This window comes from Panthera uncia (genome assembly GCF_023721935.1).
Source record: "Panthera uncia isolate 11264 chromosome C1 unlocalized genomic scaffold, Puncia_PCG_1.0 HiC_scaffold_4, whole genome shotgun sequence".
Lineage (NCBI taxonomy): Eukaryota > Metazoa > Chordata > Mammalia > Carnivora > Felidae > Panthera > Panthera uncia.
In genome coordinates this window covers 80,462,734-80,477,953 of record NW_026057585.1, presented here as the reverse complement: position 1 = coordinate 80,477,953, position 15,220 = coordinate 80,462,734, and the positions used below count along the sequence as shown (strand labels likewise).

The window sequence follows — 15,220 nt, the reverse complement described above, 5'->3', positions numbered from 1 at the left end:
CAGAATAGAATAATGAGTAAATGGAAAGGAAGTTGTATAACAGACTGGTAAACGAAGACATCACTGAAAGAATTAAAATCACAGCTTTTATTTTTAAATTTTTTTTATTAAAAAATTTTTTTCTAACATTCATTTTTTGAGAGACAGAGAGACAGAGTGCAAGTGGGGAAGGGACAGAGAGCGAGGGAGACACAGAATCCGAAGCAGGCTCCAGGCTCTGAGCTGTCAATCCAGAGCCTGACACAGGGCTCGAACCCATGGACTGAGAGATCACGATCTGAGCCAAAGTCAGACACTTAACCAACTGAGCTACCCGGGCCCCCCTAAAATCACAGCTTTTAAAGGGCTGCAGCTTCTTCTGTTAATGCAGAAATAAATATTTTCCCTTTCATCAGTTCATTTAAAATCAAGAGTTTAGATCCACTATATGAAATTACTATTTTTATTGGTCAGAATGGTTAAATCCTGGCAATTTCATGCAGTGTGTGCTGATCACCTAGGGCTGCTATAACGAAGTACCTCAAACTGGGTTGCTTAAAACAACCAAAATGTATTCTCTCAGTTCTGGAGGCTGGAAGTCAGAAATCAAGGTGTTCCCTCTGAAGGCTCTAGAGGAGACTCCTTCCAGCCTCTGGGGGAGGTGTTTCTTGACTAGTATTGCATGACTCCAGTCTCCACCTGTTATTTCACAAGGTTTTTTTTTTTTCTTCTTTGTATTTATGTGTCCTCTCCTCTTCTTATAAGGACAGGAGACCCTAATCCAGTGACCTTGTCTTAACCAATTATTTCTGCAAAGACCCTATTTCCAAACAAGGTTATATTCTGAGGTTCCAGGTAGACATGAATTGTTTTTTTTTTTTTTCAAGTAGACATGAATTTTGAGGGGACAGTATTCAACCCACTAAGTTCACTTAGTATTATTGGAGACTATGCTGAAAAAGCAGAAAATTTGTCTTTTCAAAAGTCTCTGATTCGGTAGAAGAACAAAAGTAAAGGCTGGTTAAAGTAATCTCAGGAATGCAAAGATAATTCAACACCCAGAAAATGTAATATACTAATGATTGTTGTGGCTTGAATTGTGTTCCCCCCAAAAGATATGTCTAAGTGCCAACCTGCAGTACCTTATTTGGAAATACAGTTGATGCACAGGTAATCCGTTAAGATGAGGTCATATTGGAGTAAGATGGGCCCTTAAGCCTAAATGACTAATGTCCTTTTGTGTCCTTTCACTCCAGATCAGAGCCTGGAGCCTGCTTCAGATTCTCTGCCCCTCTCCCCGCTCATGCTCTGTGTGTGTCTCTCTCTCTCAAAAATAAACATTAAAAAAATTTTTTTTAATAAAAAAAAAAAAGGACTAATGTCTGGGGCTCCTGGCTGGCTCAGTCGGTAGAGCATGTGACTCTTGATCTCGGGGTTGTGAGTTCAAACCCCATGTCAAGCCTAGCGCTTACTTTTAAAAAATGGCTGTAGGGGCGCCTGGGTGGCTTGGTCGGTTAAGCGTCCGACTTCGGCTCAGGTCATGATCTCACGGCCCGTGAGTTCGAGCCCCGCGTCGGGCTCTGTGCTGACAGCTCAGAGCCTGGAGCCTGTTTCAGATTCTGTGTCTCCCTCTCTCTCTGCCCCTCCCCTGTTCATGCTCTGTCTCTCTCTGTCTCAAAAATAAATAAACGTTAAAAAAAAAAATTTTTTTTTTAAATGGCTGTAGAAAATAACTAATGTCGGGGCGCCTGGGTGGCTCAGTCGGTTAAGCGTCCGACTTCGCTCAGGTCACGATCTCGCGGTCCGCGAGTTCGAGCCCCGCGTCGGGCTCTGGGCTGATGGCTCAGAGCCTGGAGCCTGCTTCTGATTCTGTGTTCCCCTCTCTCTCTGCCCCTCCCCCGTTCATGCTGTGTCTCTCTCTGTCTCAAAAATAAATAAACGTTAAAAAAAAAAAAAAAGAAAAGAAAAGAACTAATGTCCTTATAAGAAGACATTGTGAAGATACAAGGAGAGAGCTCCTTGTGAAGACACAGAGACACAGGGAAAAGACAGCCGTGTGAAGATGGAAACAGATTAGGGTTTTGGTGCCACAAACCAAAGAACTCCTGGGGTCACTAGACACTAGGAAGAAGCAAAGAAGGATTCCTCCCTCACAGGTTTCAGAGGGAGCATGATGCTGCTGACACCTGGTTTTAGATATCCAGCATCCAGACTGCAAGATAATAAACTTCTGTTGTGTTAAGTCACCCAGTTTATGGTACTTTATTACAATAGCTCCAGGAAACTACTATACAGATGAAGAAAGAAAAAAGCATGTAAATACCACATATGCATTTAATAAAATTTAGCACTCATTTATGATAAAAATTTTTAGCAAGTTGGAAACGAAAGGGTAACCATCAAACACCTATACTAAACATCAGTCTTAATGCTGAAATTTTAGGAGCACTTCCATTCGTCAATATAAATAAATCTAACAAAAATATGCAAGATCTTAATAAAGAAAATAAGGGGGAGCTCCTGGGTGACTCAATCGGTTAAGCGTTCGACTTTGGCTCAGGTCATAATCTCACGGTTCGTGAATTCAAACCCTGAGTCGGGCTCTGTGCTGACAGCTCAGAGCCTGGAGCCTGCTTCTGATTCTGTGTCTCTCTCTCTTTCTTCCCCTCCCCTCCCCTGCTTGCTCTCTCTTTCTCTGTCTCTCAAAAATAAATAAACATTAAAAAAAAAAAAAAAAGAAGGAAACATTACTGAAGAATACAAAAAAAGGCCTAAATAAATGGAGAATTATACTATGTTCCTGGATGATAAGACTCAATATCATAAAGATGTGAGTTTTCCCATAATCTATAAATTCAATTCCAAAATAAATGCCTATAGGATTTTTTTTTTTTAGTGAAACTTGATAAACTTACCCTAATATTTATATGGAAGTAGAAAGAGACACTTCTTTTTAATGTTATTTGATGAATTAGATGGGGGAATTCATTTTAAAGTTTTGGCAATTAATGCTGTGAAGTATTACTGCAGAGATAGACAAATAGACCAACTGAACTGAACAAAGAGCTCAGAAATAGATCCATGAATTTATGTAAACTAAATGTATAACAGACATAGTATTACAAATTAATGGGGAAAGGATAGACTATTCAATAAATAGTGCCAGAAAAAGTGGTTACCTGAATGAAAAAAATTAGAATACCACATGCAAAATAAATAGTAGATTAAAGTCTTAAAAGTGAAAAACAGAACTTTAAAAAATATCTTTATGTCCTTGAAACAGGAATTTTTTTTTCTTTTTTCTTTCTTTCTTTTTTTTTTTTTTTTTGAGAGAGAGCATGCATGGGAGGGACAGAAAGAGAGAGAGAGAATCCCACGCAGGATTGCACTATCAGCGTGGAGCCCGACTCGGGGCTCGAACCCATGAGCTGTGAGATCATGACCTGAGCCGAAATTAAGAGACGCTTAACTGACTGAGCCACCCAGGTGCCCCTAAAAGCTTCTTTTTAATGAAAACCACCTTAAGTGAAGTTAAAAAGTCAAACCACAGACTGGGAGAAGATACTTGCAAAGCATATAACTGATGAAGGATTAGTATGTTGGCTATTTAAAGGATATCTATAAATAAATTTTAAAAAGACAACCCAACTTGAAAAATAAGAAAGGTTATTGTGTAGATAGCATTATTGCCCCTGTTCATCATCCCCTGCCAATATTCACACCCTTTGTTGTGGGACTTCACAGTTCTTCCCACTCACGCAGCAGGAGATATTTCTTCCCTTGACTTTAGATTTGGGCATGCCATTTGCTTTAGACTATTAGAATATGGTAGATGTAACAGTGTGCCACTTGCAAGCCTAAGCCATAAGAGGTCTCATATATTTCCACTTGGTCTTTTGTACCTTTGCCATTATCACGAGATGAAATTGGCCAAGCCAGCCAACTGGTTCCAGGAGGAAGGTATGAGACCATGTAATAACACGACTAACCTGGACAAGCTGCCTGCATCAGCTAACTCCTAGGTATGTGAGTGGACCCAGGCGAGATCAAAGAGCTGCCCTAACAAGTCCAGCCTAAATTAGCCAACCCATAGGCATGTGAGCTAAATAAATACTTATCGTATGACATTGTTTTTTGTAGTTAGTTGTTATACAGTGTTAGTTAACAGCACTGTAATGAGCAAGAAATTCTCCGAATCACAGTCAATAAACATTAATTGTATGATCCACACAAATGAGAGCAATGACATACCATTGCATATTTGAAAGATTGACAAAATTAAAAAGTATAATACTAAGTTCTGACAGAAATGAGAAGTAGTAATTGATATATACTGTTAATGGGAGTGACAGGGCTCTGGCCATTGAGTTGCAAGTGTAAGTCCCCTGGGTGAGGCATCCAGGAAAGCCATTCCACACAGCCCCTGCCCCGATTAAAAAAAGAAGACAAACTGGGCTGGTAATTGTCTTTTGTCTTTTCCTCTCCCTGCCAGGAATGTGGACATCAGGCTGGAGATGGGGCAACCGCTATCTTGCAACATGAGGTGTTTTAATTTCATTGATTATATTTTTCATATATTAAATCCATTTGGTTCCCCCTCAAACCTACCTCTTCTTCCCGCCCCTCCCCCCACTGGTTTCTTTTTTTGTGGATAATAATAAAAGTAAAAGGAGAATGGCTAACATTTATGAAGTACGTTTTACATGTCCAACATATAATTTTGAGTGCTCTGTGTACCTCAGCTCATTCAATCCTCACAATAATCCTATGAAAGAAGTGCTATTTTTTGTTCCATTTTACAGGTAAGGAAATGGATACAGAGGTTAAATAAATTGTCTGGGTTCATACAGCTATTAAGTGGAGCCAGAATTCCAAATCCAGCTACCCGGCTCTAGCGTCTATGCTCATGACTATTTGCTACTTTTTATTCTCTTTTATCTCTTCGACCGTCTTAAACGTGCTTATTTAATAGTCTCTTGGGTTTTTATTTTCTAAAATTGTTGGTGTTCCTATTCTCCTGTTTGTTCCACCTGCTGCTTCTTCTTTATAAAGAATGATTCCCTTGTATGTTTTAACATTTTTGATTCATTCATTCAGCAACACTGATTGAGCACGTATCGTGTGGAGCTGGGGATACATAAGTAAAGCAGGCCAAGTCTCTGCTCTCTTACCTTAAATTCTAGTAGGAGAAAACAGTAAACAAGGGGACAGAGAACAGAAGGGAGTGATTATATAGGATGGTAAAGGAAAGATCTCTGATAAGGTGACATTTGAAAAGAGACCTGAAAATGTGAGAATGTGAGCTATGTGTATATCTGGGAGAAGAATTCCCAAGCAGATAGAATGGCCAAGACAAGGGCTGCACGGCAGGAACATGCCTTGAATGTTCAGGAATGGGCAGAGGCCTGTGTAGCTGGAATGTGGCATGTGAGGGACAGGGCAGAGCAGATGAGGGCAGAGAGACACCTGGACGCGAGAGGTGCCCATCACGCAGGGCCTTTGAGGTCATAACTTTGAAGCTGGATGCGGGGGGGGGTGGGGGGGGTGGGCTTTGGAGGCTTTTTTGTGAGTCATAAGCTCAAAGATGGTATTTAAAACTATGAGACCAGATGGGCTCACCCAGGGAATAGTGTTAAGTAGAGAAGAGGTCTGAGCCCTGAGGCCTGGGACCTTCCAGCTGTAGGGGAGGAAAATTTTTCCTTGACCGTCTTCCTGGCTGGGTCTGGAAGTTAAACGGACAAAAGCAAATTAACACGAGGAACGCAAACAAATTACTTAATATAAGTTTTACATGACCCAGAAGCCTTCATAAGGAAATGAAGACCGGAAGAAACAGACACTGAGTATATTTTTATGCTAGGTTGGATGAAGAGCGGACAGGACAGTCATAGAGGAATATGGTAGGTCAAGGAGTAGGAGATAAATTTAGTAAGGGGGGGGGGGGGAACTCACCAAAGCCTGTTTGTTCACATTCTTTTCAGCGTCCCTTTGTTTTCTGAGATAAGGAATCTCTTTCTTCTGGGTATAGGGAGGGCACCTCTCACAGTAGGGTTATTTTAGTTGCAGGGGAGAAGGGAGGGGGGTGTCAGAGTGACCTTTCTGCTTCTGCTGTTTTCCCAAACTTCTTTAGTTCAAAATATTCAATACACCAAGGTGCCATATTTTAGGGTAGCATGTCCGGAATCCCCCAGCACTGAGAGATTAGGAAAATGAACACCCAGCAAAGGAGACTCAGGAGTGGCTGATAGGAGAAGAACCATGGAGGAGTTGGTGTCCCAGCATCAAGTGAAGAAAGTGTTTGAGGATGAAGAGAAGGACCCACTGCCTCAGTAAAATGAGGACAAAGGAATGACCATTGGATTTGACATGCAAGTTACTAATGAGCTTTTTAAAAATGATTTTGATGGATCGGGATGAAACCTGATAGAGAACAGAAGTGAAGATGGCAAGTGAAAAGAGCAAACCAAAACACGCTTTCAATGAATTTTGTGTGAAGGGAGCAGGGAAATGAGTAGTAACCTGGGGCGCCTGGCTGGCTCAGCCAGTAGGGCATACGACTCTTGATCGCAGGGTCATGGGTTCGAGCCCCATGTGTGGTGTAGAGTTTACTTAAAATTTAAAACCATTATAGAGAAATGAGTAGTAGCCAGAGGTGGATTGTGAAACCAAGGGAGGTTTTGTTTGCTTGTTTCTTTTTAAGATAAGAGGTATTAGGCACCATGACGATCCAAGATTGGAAACTATCCACTTTATATGAAGAAGGGAATGACTTTGAGTTCAGCATAAGCAGAGCTTACTTCCCGCCTGGCTTGGTTCCTGAGAGCACCCCTCCTGAGCGGTTTTGCATTTACTTCTGCCAGGCGCCCCACGGGCCCTACCAGCCCAGGACTAATTTTCACATTAAAATTTCACCTTGTGGTTTGCCACACCAAACAGGTAAAATCAATTTGGATTCCAGAACCTCAAAAAGCAAAGGGTTGGGGGTGCCTGGGTGGCTCAGTTGGTTAAATGTCTGACTTGGATTTAGGTCATGATCTCGAGGTTCGTAAGTTTGAGCCCTGCATCGGGCTCTGTGCTGACACCTCAGAGCCTGGAGCCTGCTTTGGATTCTGTGTCTGTCTTTTCTCTCTTCCCTTCCCCTGCTCTCTGTCTCTCAAACATTAAAAAAAATTAAAAAGCAAAAGGTTTGATATCTCACCTAGGTACTTTTTTTTTCCCTCAGTCCCACAAAGACAAACTTTCTTTGTTTTTTTGCCAGGGATTTATGGGCAAAGTTTACTAGTCTTTCTTCATTGAGGTCGTGGTCCTTAGAGGGTTCCTACTTGTTACTTATCAAAACCCGAGCCCATAGATCACCATTTTGCTGGAAGCTGTAATCTTTCCCCTCATTCTTCCCCTGGCTAATTCCTGTTCACCTTTGAGGTCCCAGCCTAAAGATTACTTCTCAGGGAGGTGTTCCCAACCCTCTCCATCCCAATCTCGACTGACTTACTCTTCTACTCACAACACTGTCTTTCTGTCTTTGCCCTTGGCAAGTCATTTGTGACTTCACGTGAGTGTTTGCTTAGTTCCTGGTCCCCCTCTAAACTGAACACTGCATGAACCCAGGAAGCAAGCCTGTTCAGTTCAGCACATAGCAGAAAGCCTGATTCATAGAGGATACTCAGTAAAGGTTGGTGACTGAACAAATAATTTTCCCCGAATCACATAACTAATAGCACAGTACTAAGTAATCTCCTGTGTTTTGGAGACTGTATTCTCTAAGAAAGTGTTTTTCAGTGGGAACAAGAGAGAGGTTTCTGATGGCTATTTCAGTTGCCTGTGTCATTTCGGTTAACCACGTGTCTTTTTCCCTCCAGCATGGAGATCTCCTCTCACCAGTCCCACCTCCTGCAACAACTGAACGAGCAGCGCAGGCAAGATGTCTTTTGTGATTGCAGCATTCTGGTTGAAGGGAAGGTCTTCAAAGCGCATCGAAATGTATTATTTGCTAGCAGTGGCTATTTCAAAATGCTTCTTTCTCAGAATTCAAAGGAGACCAGTCAACCCACTACAGCTACATTTCAGGCTTTCTCCCCCGACACTTTTACGGTTATCCTGGACTTCGTCTATTCCGGCAAACTCTCTCTTACTGGTCAGAATGTCATAGAAGTGATGTCAGCTGCTAGCTTCCTTCAGATGACTGATGTCATTAGTGTATGTAAGACCTTTATTAAATCTTCACTAGACATTAGCGAGAAAGAAAAAGATCGCTATTTCAGTCTCTCCGATAAAGATGCTAATTCTAACGGTATAGAACGTTCCTCCTTTTATAGTGGTAGCTGGCAAGAAGAAAGCGGTTCTCCACATTCTCACCTAAGCCCAGATCAAGGAACGGGTATAATAAGTGGGAAATCTTGGAGCAAGTATAATTACCATCCAGCCTCCCAAAGGAACACCCAACAACCTTTGGCCAAGCACGAACAAAGGAAAGATTCCATTAAAAAGTCCAAACATTGGAGGTTGTCACAGCCTTCTGAAGTTGCTCATTATAAGTCTAGCAAACGAGAAGCTCGGACATCGGATTCTTCCGGCCACATTTCCCAGTCGGAAGAACAAGCACAAGTTGATGCTGACATGGACTCTACTCCTGTTGGCTATCCGTATGGTCCAGGATCTGATGTCACATCCAGAAGCTTTCCAGGTACCCCAAAAAAGCATCAGTCCTCTCAGTGAGTTTCTAAGACTCCTATACAAATCAGTCCTATCTCAACATGCCCTTACTTTGAAGTGTTGCAGGCAGTTATACCAAGAGATTTTTTTTAAGTCCTACTTCTCTGATGAAATTTACTGTATAAGACATAAATTTAAATTTTTAACTAAAAATAATATTGGCTAAATTTGAGAATAGTCAAAACTTAACAGACTTCTGAGGTGCAAAGCCCAAGATTTCCAAACCTGTGTCAACAGATGATTAGATCACTGTTAAGTGTTTAAAGCTGTCTTCTAAATGGTTTAAATCCCTAAGGGGCCACTTTAAATAGGTTATTTTTTTTCTGAGTATTCACTCGGGAGGAGTACTTTTATAGAGAAAAGTTAAACAGAGCAACCATGTGAACTTACAAAGGTTCACAGACCCAAGACCTACCAGAAATGAAACTACATCTGATTTTATTGAGATATAAATACATAATTAAAAAAAAAAACTTAACACACAACCCATAACATTGACACTGTAATCCTATATGCAACAATAATATGAGACATCTCATTTTTATGATAGTAGTAAAATGCAGAAAGATTATTATGTAGGTTGTTGGTTTCAGCAATTCTCCCCTCCCTGCCATAGAGAACAGGGATTAGAAATGCATGTCATTTTTTTTTTATGTTTATTTGTTTTTGAGAGAGAGAGACAGACTGTGAGTAAGGGAGGGACACAGAGAGAGGGACACAGAATCAGAAGCAGGTTCCAGGCTCTGAGCTGTCAGCACAGAGCCCGACGTGGGGCTCGAACCCATGAACTGTGGGATCATGACCTGAGCCAAAGTCAGAAGCTCAACTGACTGAGCCACCCAGGTGCCCCAGAAATGCATGTCATAATCAGGCAGCAAATTAATTAATCAAGTAGCAAATTTGCTTAATAGTTTACATGTGAATTTAATTTTTTTTTTTAACGTTTATTTATTTTTTTTGAGACAGAGAGAGACAGAGCATGAACGGGGGAGGGTCAGAGAGAGGGAGACACAGAATCTGAAACAGGTTCCAGGCTCTGAGCTGTCAGCACAGAGCCCGACGCGGGGCTCGAACTCACGGACCGCAAGATCATGACCTGAGCCGAAGTCAGATGCCTAACCGACTGAACCACCCAGGCGCCCCTTACATGTGAATTTAAAGGAAAATCATAAGATGAAACTCCTACTGATTTTAAGATTCAGATTATATATTTAAAATTTTTTTTAATTTAGGAAAATTTCAAACATATAAAAAAGTAAAGAGAATAGCATAATTCACCTCCATGTACCCCATTACCCAGTTTGAACAACTTCCGACTCATGGTCAATCTTGTTTCATCTGTATCACTACTTCTCACCCCCCCCTTTATTATTATTTTTTTAAGTTTATTTATTTTGAGAGCGAGAGAGAGACAAAGCATGAGTGGGGGTGAGGCAGAGAGAGAGGGAGAGAGAGAATCTCAAGCAGGCTCTAATGCAGGACTTGATCTCACAAACCATGAGATCATGACCTGAGCCGAAATCAAGAGCCAGACACTTAACTGACTAAGCCACCTAAGCATCCTTCCCTTTATTATTTTTAAGCAAATATAACACATCGTAAGTTTTCATCTGTAAATATTTCAGAAAGTGTCCCTAAAATATAGTCTTTTAAAAAAACCCACTACAATACCATAATTGTACCTGAACAAAATTAACAGTTTCTTAACATCAGTAAATAGCCAGTCAGTATTCACATTTCCTGGGTTGTCATGGGTTGTCACATAAATTTTTAAAAATAATTCGGTTGTGGGTGCTTGGGTGGCTCAGTGGTTAAGCATCCGACTCTTGATTTCAGCTCAGGTCATTTTCTCACGGTTTGTGGGTTCCAGCCCTGCATCATCAGGTTCAATGCTGACAACACGGAGCCTGCTTGAGATTCTCTGTCCCTTTGTCTCTGCCTCTCCCCCATGCTCACTCACATGCACATTCTTTCTCTAAATACATAAATAAACTTAAAAAAAAAACAACAACAAACAATTCAGTTGTAGATAAGATACCTTAAAATAATAGGCAACCAAGGGGCTCCTGGGTGGCTCTGTTGGTTGAACGTCTGACTGGCTCAGGTCACGATCTCAAGGTTCGTGAGTTCAAGCCCTGCATTGGGCTCACTGCTGCCAGTGCAGAGCCCGCTTCTGATCCTCTGACCCCTTCTCTCTGCCCCTCCCCTGCTCACTCGCTTTCTCTCGAAAAGAAACATTAAAAAAAATAATAGGCAACCGGATTGATCTTTACTAACCACATTTTTCTGTAGTACTAACCTGAAAAGACATGAAATTATATCCTATTACAGAGCTTACTAAACGTCCTGCTGAGCTCTGACCGTTGACCAAGGCATACTGGTAACAGAGCAAAAATGAGAAATCTCTATTGAGTTTTAAAACAGCAAAAGACTGGGGCGCCTGGGTGGCGCAGTCGGTTAAGCGTCCGACTTCAGCCAGGTCACGATCTCGCGGTCCGTGAGTTCGAGCCCCGCGTCAGGCTTTGGGCTGATGGCTCGGAGCCTGGAGCCTGTTTCGGATTCTGTGTTTCCCTCTCTCTCTGCCCCTCCCCCGTTCATGCTCTGTCTCTCTCTGTCCCAAAAATAAAATTAAAAACGTTGAAAAAAAAAAAATTTTAAAACAGCAAAAGACTGATCTTTTCTCTGTTTATGCTCTGTACTTCTGTAATTCTAGGCTATGTTAACCTAACTTCAGTAATGAACAGCTGAATTTAACAGCTATTAAATTGATGAAATTTGCCTCCAATCATAACTAACATCTTGAATACATATGAGTTTTATTTATTTTTTTTAAGTTTATATATATGTATATATATGTTTTTGTTTTGTTTTGTTTTGCTTTTAGTAATCTCTATGCCCCACATGGGGCTTGAACTCATGACCCTGAGATCAAGAGTTGCATGCTCTATTGACTAAGCCATCCAGGCACCCCGTGAATACAGTTTTATTAAAAAAAAATTTTTTTTAATATTTTTTTTTTTTTTTTAAGAGAGAGAGAGAGAGACAGAGTGCCAGCAGGGGAGGGACAGAGAGGGGGAGACACAGAATCCAAAGCAGGCTCCAGGCTCTGAGCCGTCAGGACAGAACCCAACACAGGGCTCAAGCCCACAAACTGTGAGATCATGACCTGAGCTGAAGTGAGATGCTTAACCGACTGAGCCACCCAGGCGCCCTTTTTTTCGTTTTTCTTTTGAATACATGAGTTTTAAAACAAAAAATTAAATATCCTTGTCATTTTTTCACCTTTAAAAGTACTACAAGTGTATGAAAAGAAAAGGCAAGAGGATAAAAATAGGTAAATAAATGGGGCGCCTGGGTGGCGCAGTCGGTTAAGCGTCCGACTTCAGCTCAGGTCACGATCTCGCGCTCCGTGAGTTCGAGCCCCAGTCGGGCTCTGGGCTGATGGCTCGGAGCCTGGAGCCTGCTTCCGATTCTGTGTCTCCCTCTCTCTCTGCCCCTCCCCCATTCATGCTCTGTCTCTCTCTGTCTTAAAAATAAATAAACGTTAAAAAAAAAATTTAAAAAAAATAGGTAAATAAAAAAGTCACTTAAAAGCTATAATATTAAATACTTTTACTTCGGATTGTATCTCCAGTTTTAAAATCCAGCACTACCTTTTGACATTTCAAATCTAGTGACTCTACAACACTGAGTAGAAAGATAAGGGTGAGAGTCAGTTAACCCTGACTTTGTAAATATATCAAATACTGAAGTTACAGTTCTGGACTCAGGATCACATTAATGATCTAGTCTTAATAAAATTTCTTTCTTGGGGCGCCTGGATGGTTCAGTGAAGCGGCCCACTGACTCCTGATTTCCGTTCAGGTCACGATCCCAGGGTCGTGGGATGGAGCCCCGAGTCCAGCTCCGTGCTGAGTGTGGAGCCTGCTTGAGATTCTCTCTCTCCCTCTCCCTCTGCCTCTCCCCTGCTTGCTTGTACTCTCTCTCTCTCTCAAAATAAAAAAATTAACATTAAAAAAAAGGAAAAATAAATAAAAGACATAAATGCAATTTCTTCCTTCTCCTTTTCTCCTGCCTTTCGAAGACGGGACTCACCAACTCCTTTGGGATTCTTCGTGTTATACAATTGTTATGATGAACTTTCCAGTAATTTAATCAAACTGTCTCCTGACAGATGATCTGCCCAGGATGCGGTTCAAGTGCCCGTACTGCACACACGTGGTGAAGCGGAAAGCAGACCTCAAGCGCCACCTTCGCTGCCATACGGGAGAAAGGCCCTATCCGTGTCAAGCTTGTGGGAAAAGATTTAGCAGGCTGGACCATCTAAGTAGCCATTTCCGAACAGTATGTATATAATTTTTCATCATCTTACTTCTTAAGAAATGTGTGCATTTACCTGCTTTAGGATTTACTAAATCTCATTTACTGCGGGAAATCTTTTCATACAACTCTACCATATTGGAAATGTTTCCAACTTAATGGTTTTCCTTTACACGTGATGCATAATTTAATATATAATATATATACATTTTTTTATTCTCCTTTGAGACCTTGAAGTAAGAGATATTCTTTTGAGTATCCATTTTACTTTTTTGCTTTTTATTTATTTTTTTGGAATATATATTATAATTCATTTAAAATCTAATATGTTTTTGTATACTGGTCTTTTCAAGAGCCGAAGACAATGTAAACCAAAGACATTTGAATGTCTAGGTCAGAGTCACTACTTCAGGTACTCAGCCTCTGCTAGTGGTTCTCGAATCCTTTTCTGAAAGGATCTCAGTCTAGTTTCTACTGTTCAACCTCTGTCCACTATACTCCCTTTTTAGTCTCTCTCTAGTTTATCTGTAGTCTCCTCAAGGAAGGGAGCAAGGTGGGAGATTGAGCCACTTCCAGCCAGGGACAGGATTGTCAGCAGTCAGAAATCTCAGGGAATTTGCTGTTCAGTGCTCTGGTGGGTTAATAAGGTAAGGACATTGGAAAATTACTCTGCTGTTCATCTTGAGGCAAGAATGTTTTCCAAAGTCTGTTGTATTACTCATACTTTTATTCCATTTATATGATCTCCTTTTAGCTTTAAAGGACAGTGGATTGGGGCACCTGAGTGCCTCAGTTGGTTAAGTATCCAACTGGATTTTGGCTCAGGTCATGATCTCACAGTTTGTGAGATTGAGCCCCAAATTGGGCTCTGGGCTGACAGCACAGACCCTGCTTGGGATTCTCTCCCTCTCTTTCTGCCTCTCCCCTGTGCTCACTCTCTCTCTCTCCCTTGCTCAAAATAAATAAATAAACTTTAAAAAATAATAAATACCGACTTTGGCTCAGGTCATGATCTCGCGGTTCGTGTGTTCAAGCCCCGCGTCGGGCTCTGTGCTGACAGCTCAGAACCTGGAGCCTGTTTCAGATTCTGTGTCTCCCTCTCTCTCTCTGACCCTCCCCCGTTCATGCTCTGTCTCTGTCTCAAAACTAAATAAACGTTAAAATAAATAAATTGTTATACAAATAAATAAATAAATATAAAAAATAAAGGACAGTGGGTCACTTAAGGCAATTTCTTCATGCATTGCTTTATAGTTAGTCAGCAAATATATACTGAGCACCTATGCGCCAGCCCCTTTTCTCAGTGCTAGGTATCCAGCAGTGAGTGAGCAAAACAGACAAAATCTCTGCCTTCATTAACCTTATGAAGCTGGTTTTTTAAAATTAAAAACAACCTTTTATTATTTAAAGCAATGGAAAAGTATTAAACAAAGTAAAAATAAGAAAAATAAAATACTTTATTTTCACCACCGAAATATACCTTTCTTAACACTTTATCACATGCATATATATGGGTTGTTTCTAACTAAATTAGATCATACTACTTGTGATATTTTGTAGCCTGCTCTCTTTCGTGAATAATCTACCTTTCCATCTCGGTAAACTTTTATCTGACATCCAGTTCAATTTCGCATTTCCCTGTAGTCTCCCAATACCTTTTACAGCTGGTTTTTCCAAGCCAGTATCCAATTCAGGACCCAGGGATCTCACTGTTAAGTCCCTTAAATATGTTTTTAAGAGACCATAGTACTCTCAGCCACCCTTTTTATTTCCATAACACTGACTTACTTGAGATATCAGGATAATTGTTTTATAAAATAACCTACCTCTTGATTTCTCCGCTTGCTTCCACATGGTGTCATTTAGTTTGTTCCTCTCTCCCCCCTGCATTTTCTATAAACTAGAATTTTTATCTAAAGTCTTAATGGATTCAAGAAAAATACTTTCCGGGGCACCTGGGTGGCTCAGTCGGTTGAGCGTCCGACTTCGGCTCAGGTCATGATCTCCCGGTCCCTGAGTTCGAGCCTCGCCTGGGGCTCTGGGCTGACAGCTCAGAGCCTGGAGCCTGCTTCCGATTCTGTGTCTCCCTCTCTCTCTGCCCCTCCCCCATTCATGCTCTGTCTCTCTCTGTCTCAAAAATAAATAAACGTTAATTTTTTTTAACGTTTATTTATTTTTGAGACAGAGAGAGACAGAGCATGAATGGGGG

General features: G+C 41.1%; 1 protein-coding gene across 1 annotated transcript in view; it reads left to right on the top strand.

Annotated features, from left to right (window-relative positions):
• ZBTB8A (zinc finger and BTB domain containing 8A) overlaps positions 1–15,220 on the top strand; it is a 56,283-nt gene that overhangs the window by 32,013 nt on the left and 9,050 nt on the right. Inside the window, exons 2-3 of the mRNA XM_049617569.1 lie at positions 7,839–8,662; positions 12,866–13,035. Of these exons, the coding sequence (XP_049473526.1) occupies positions 7,840–8,662; positions 12,866–13,035 (993 nt within the window). The 5' untranslated portion in view covers position 7,839. The remainder of the gene's footprint in view (positions 1–7,838; positions 8,663–12,865; positions 13,036–15,220) is intronic.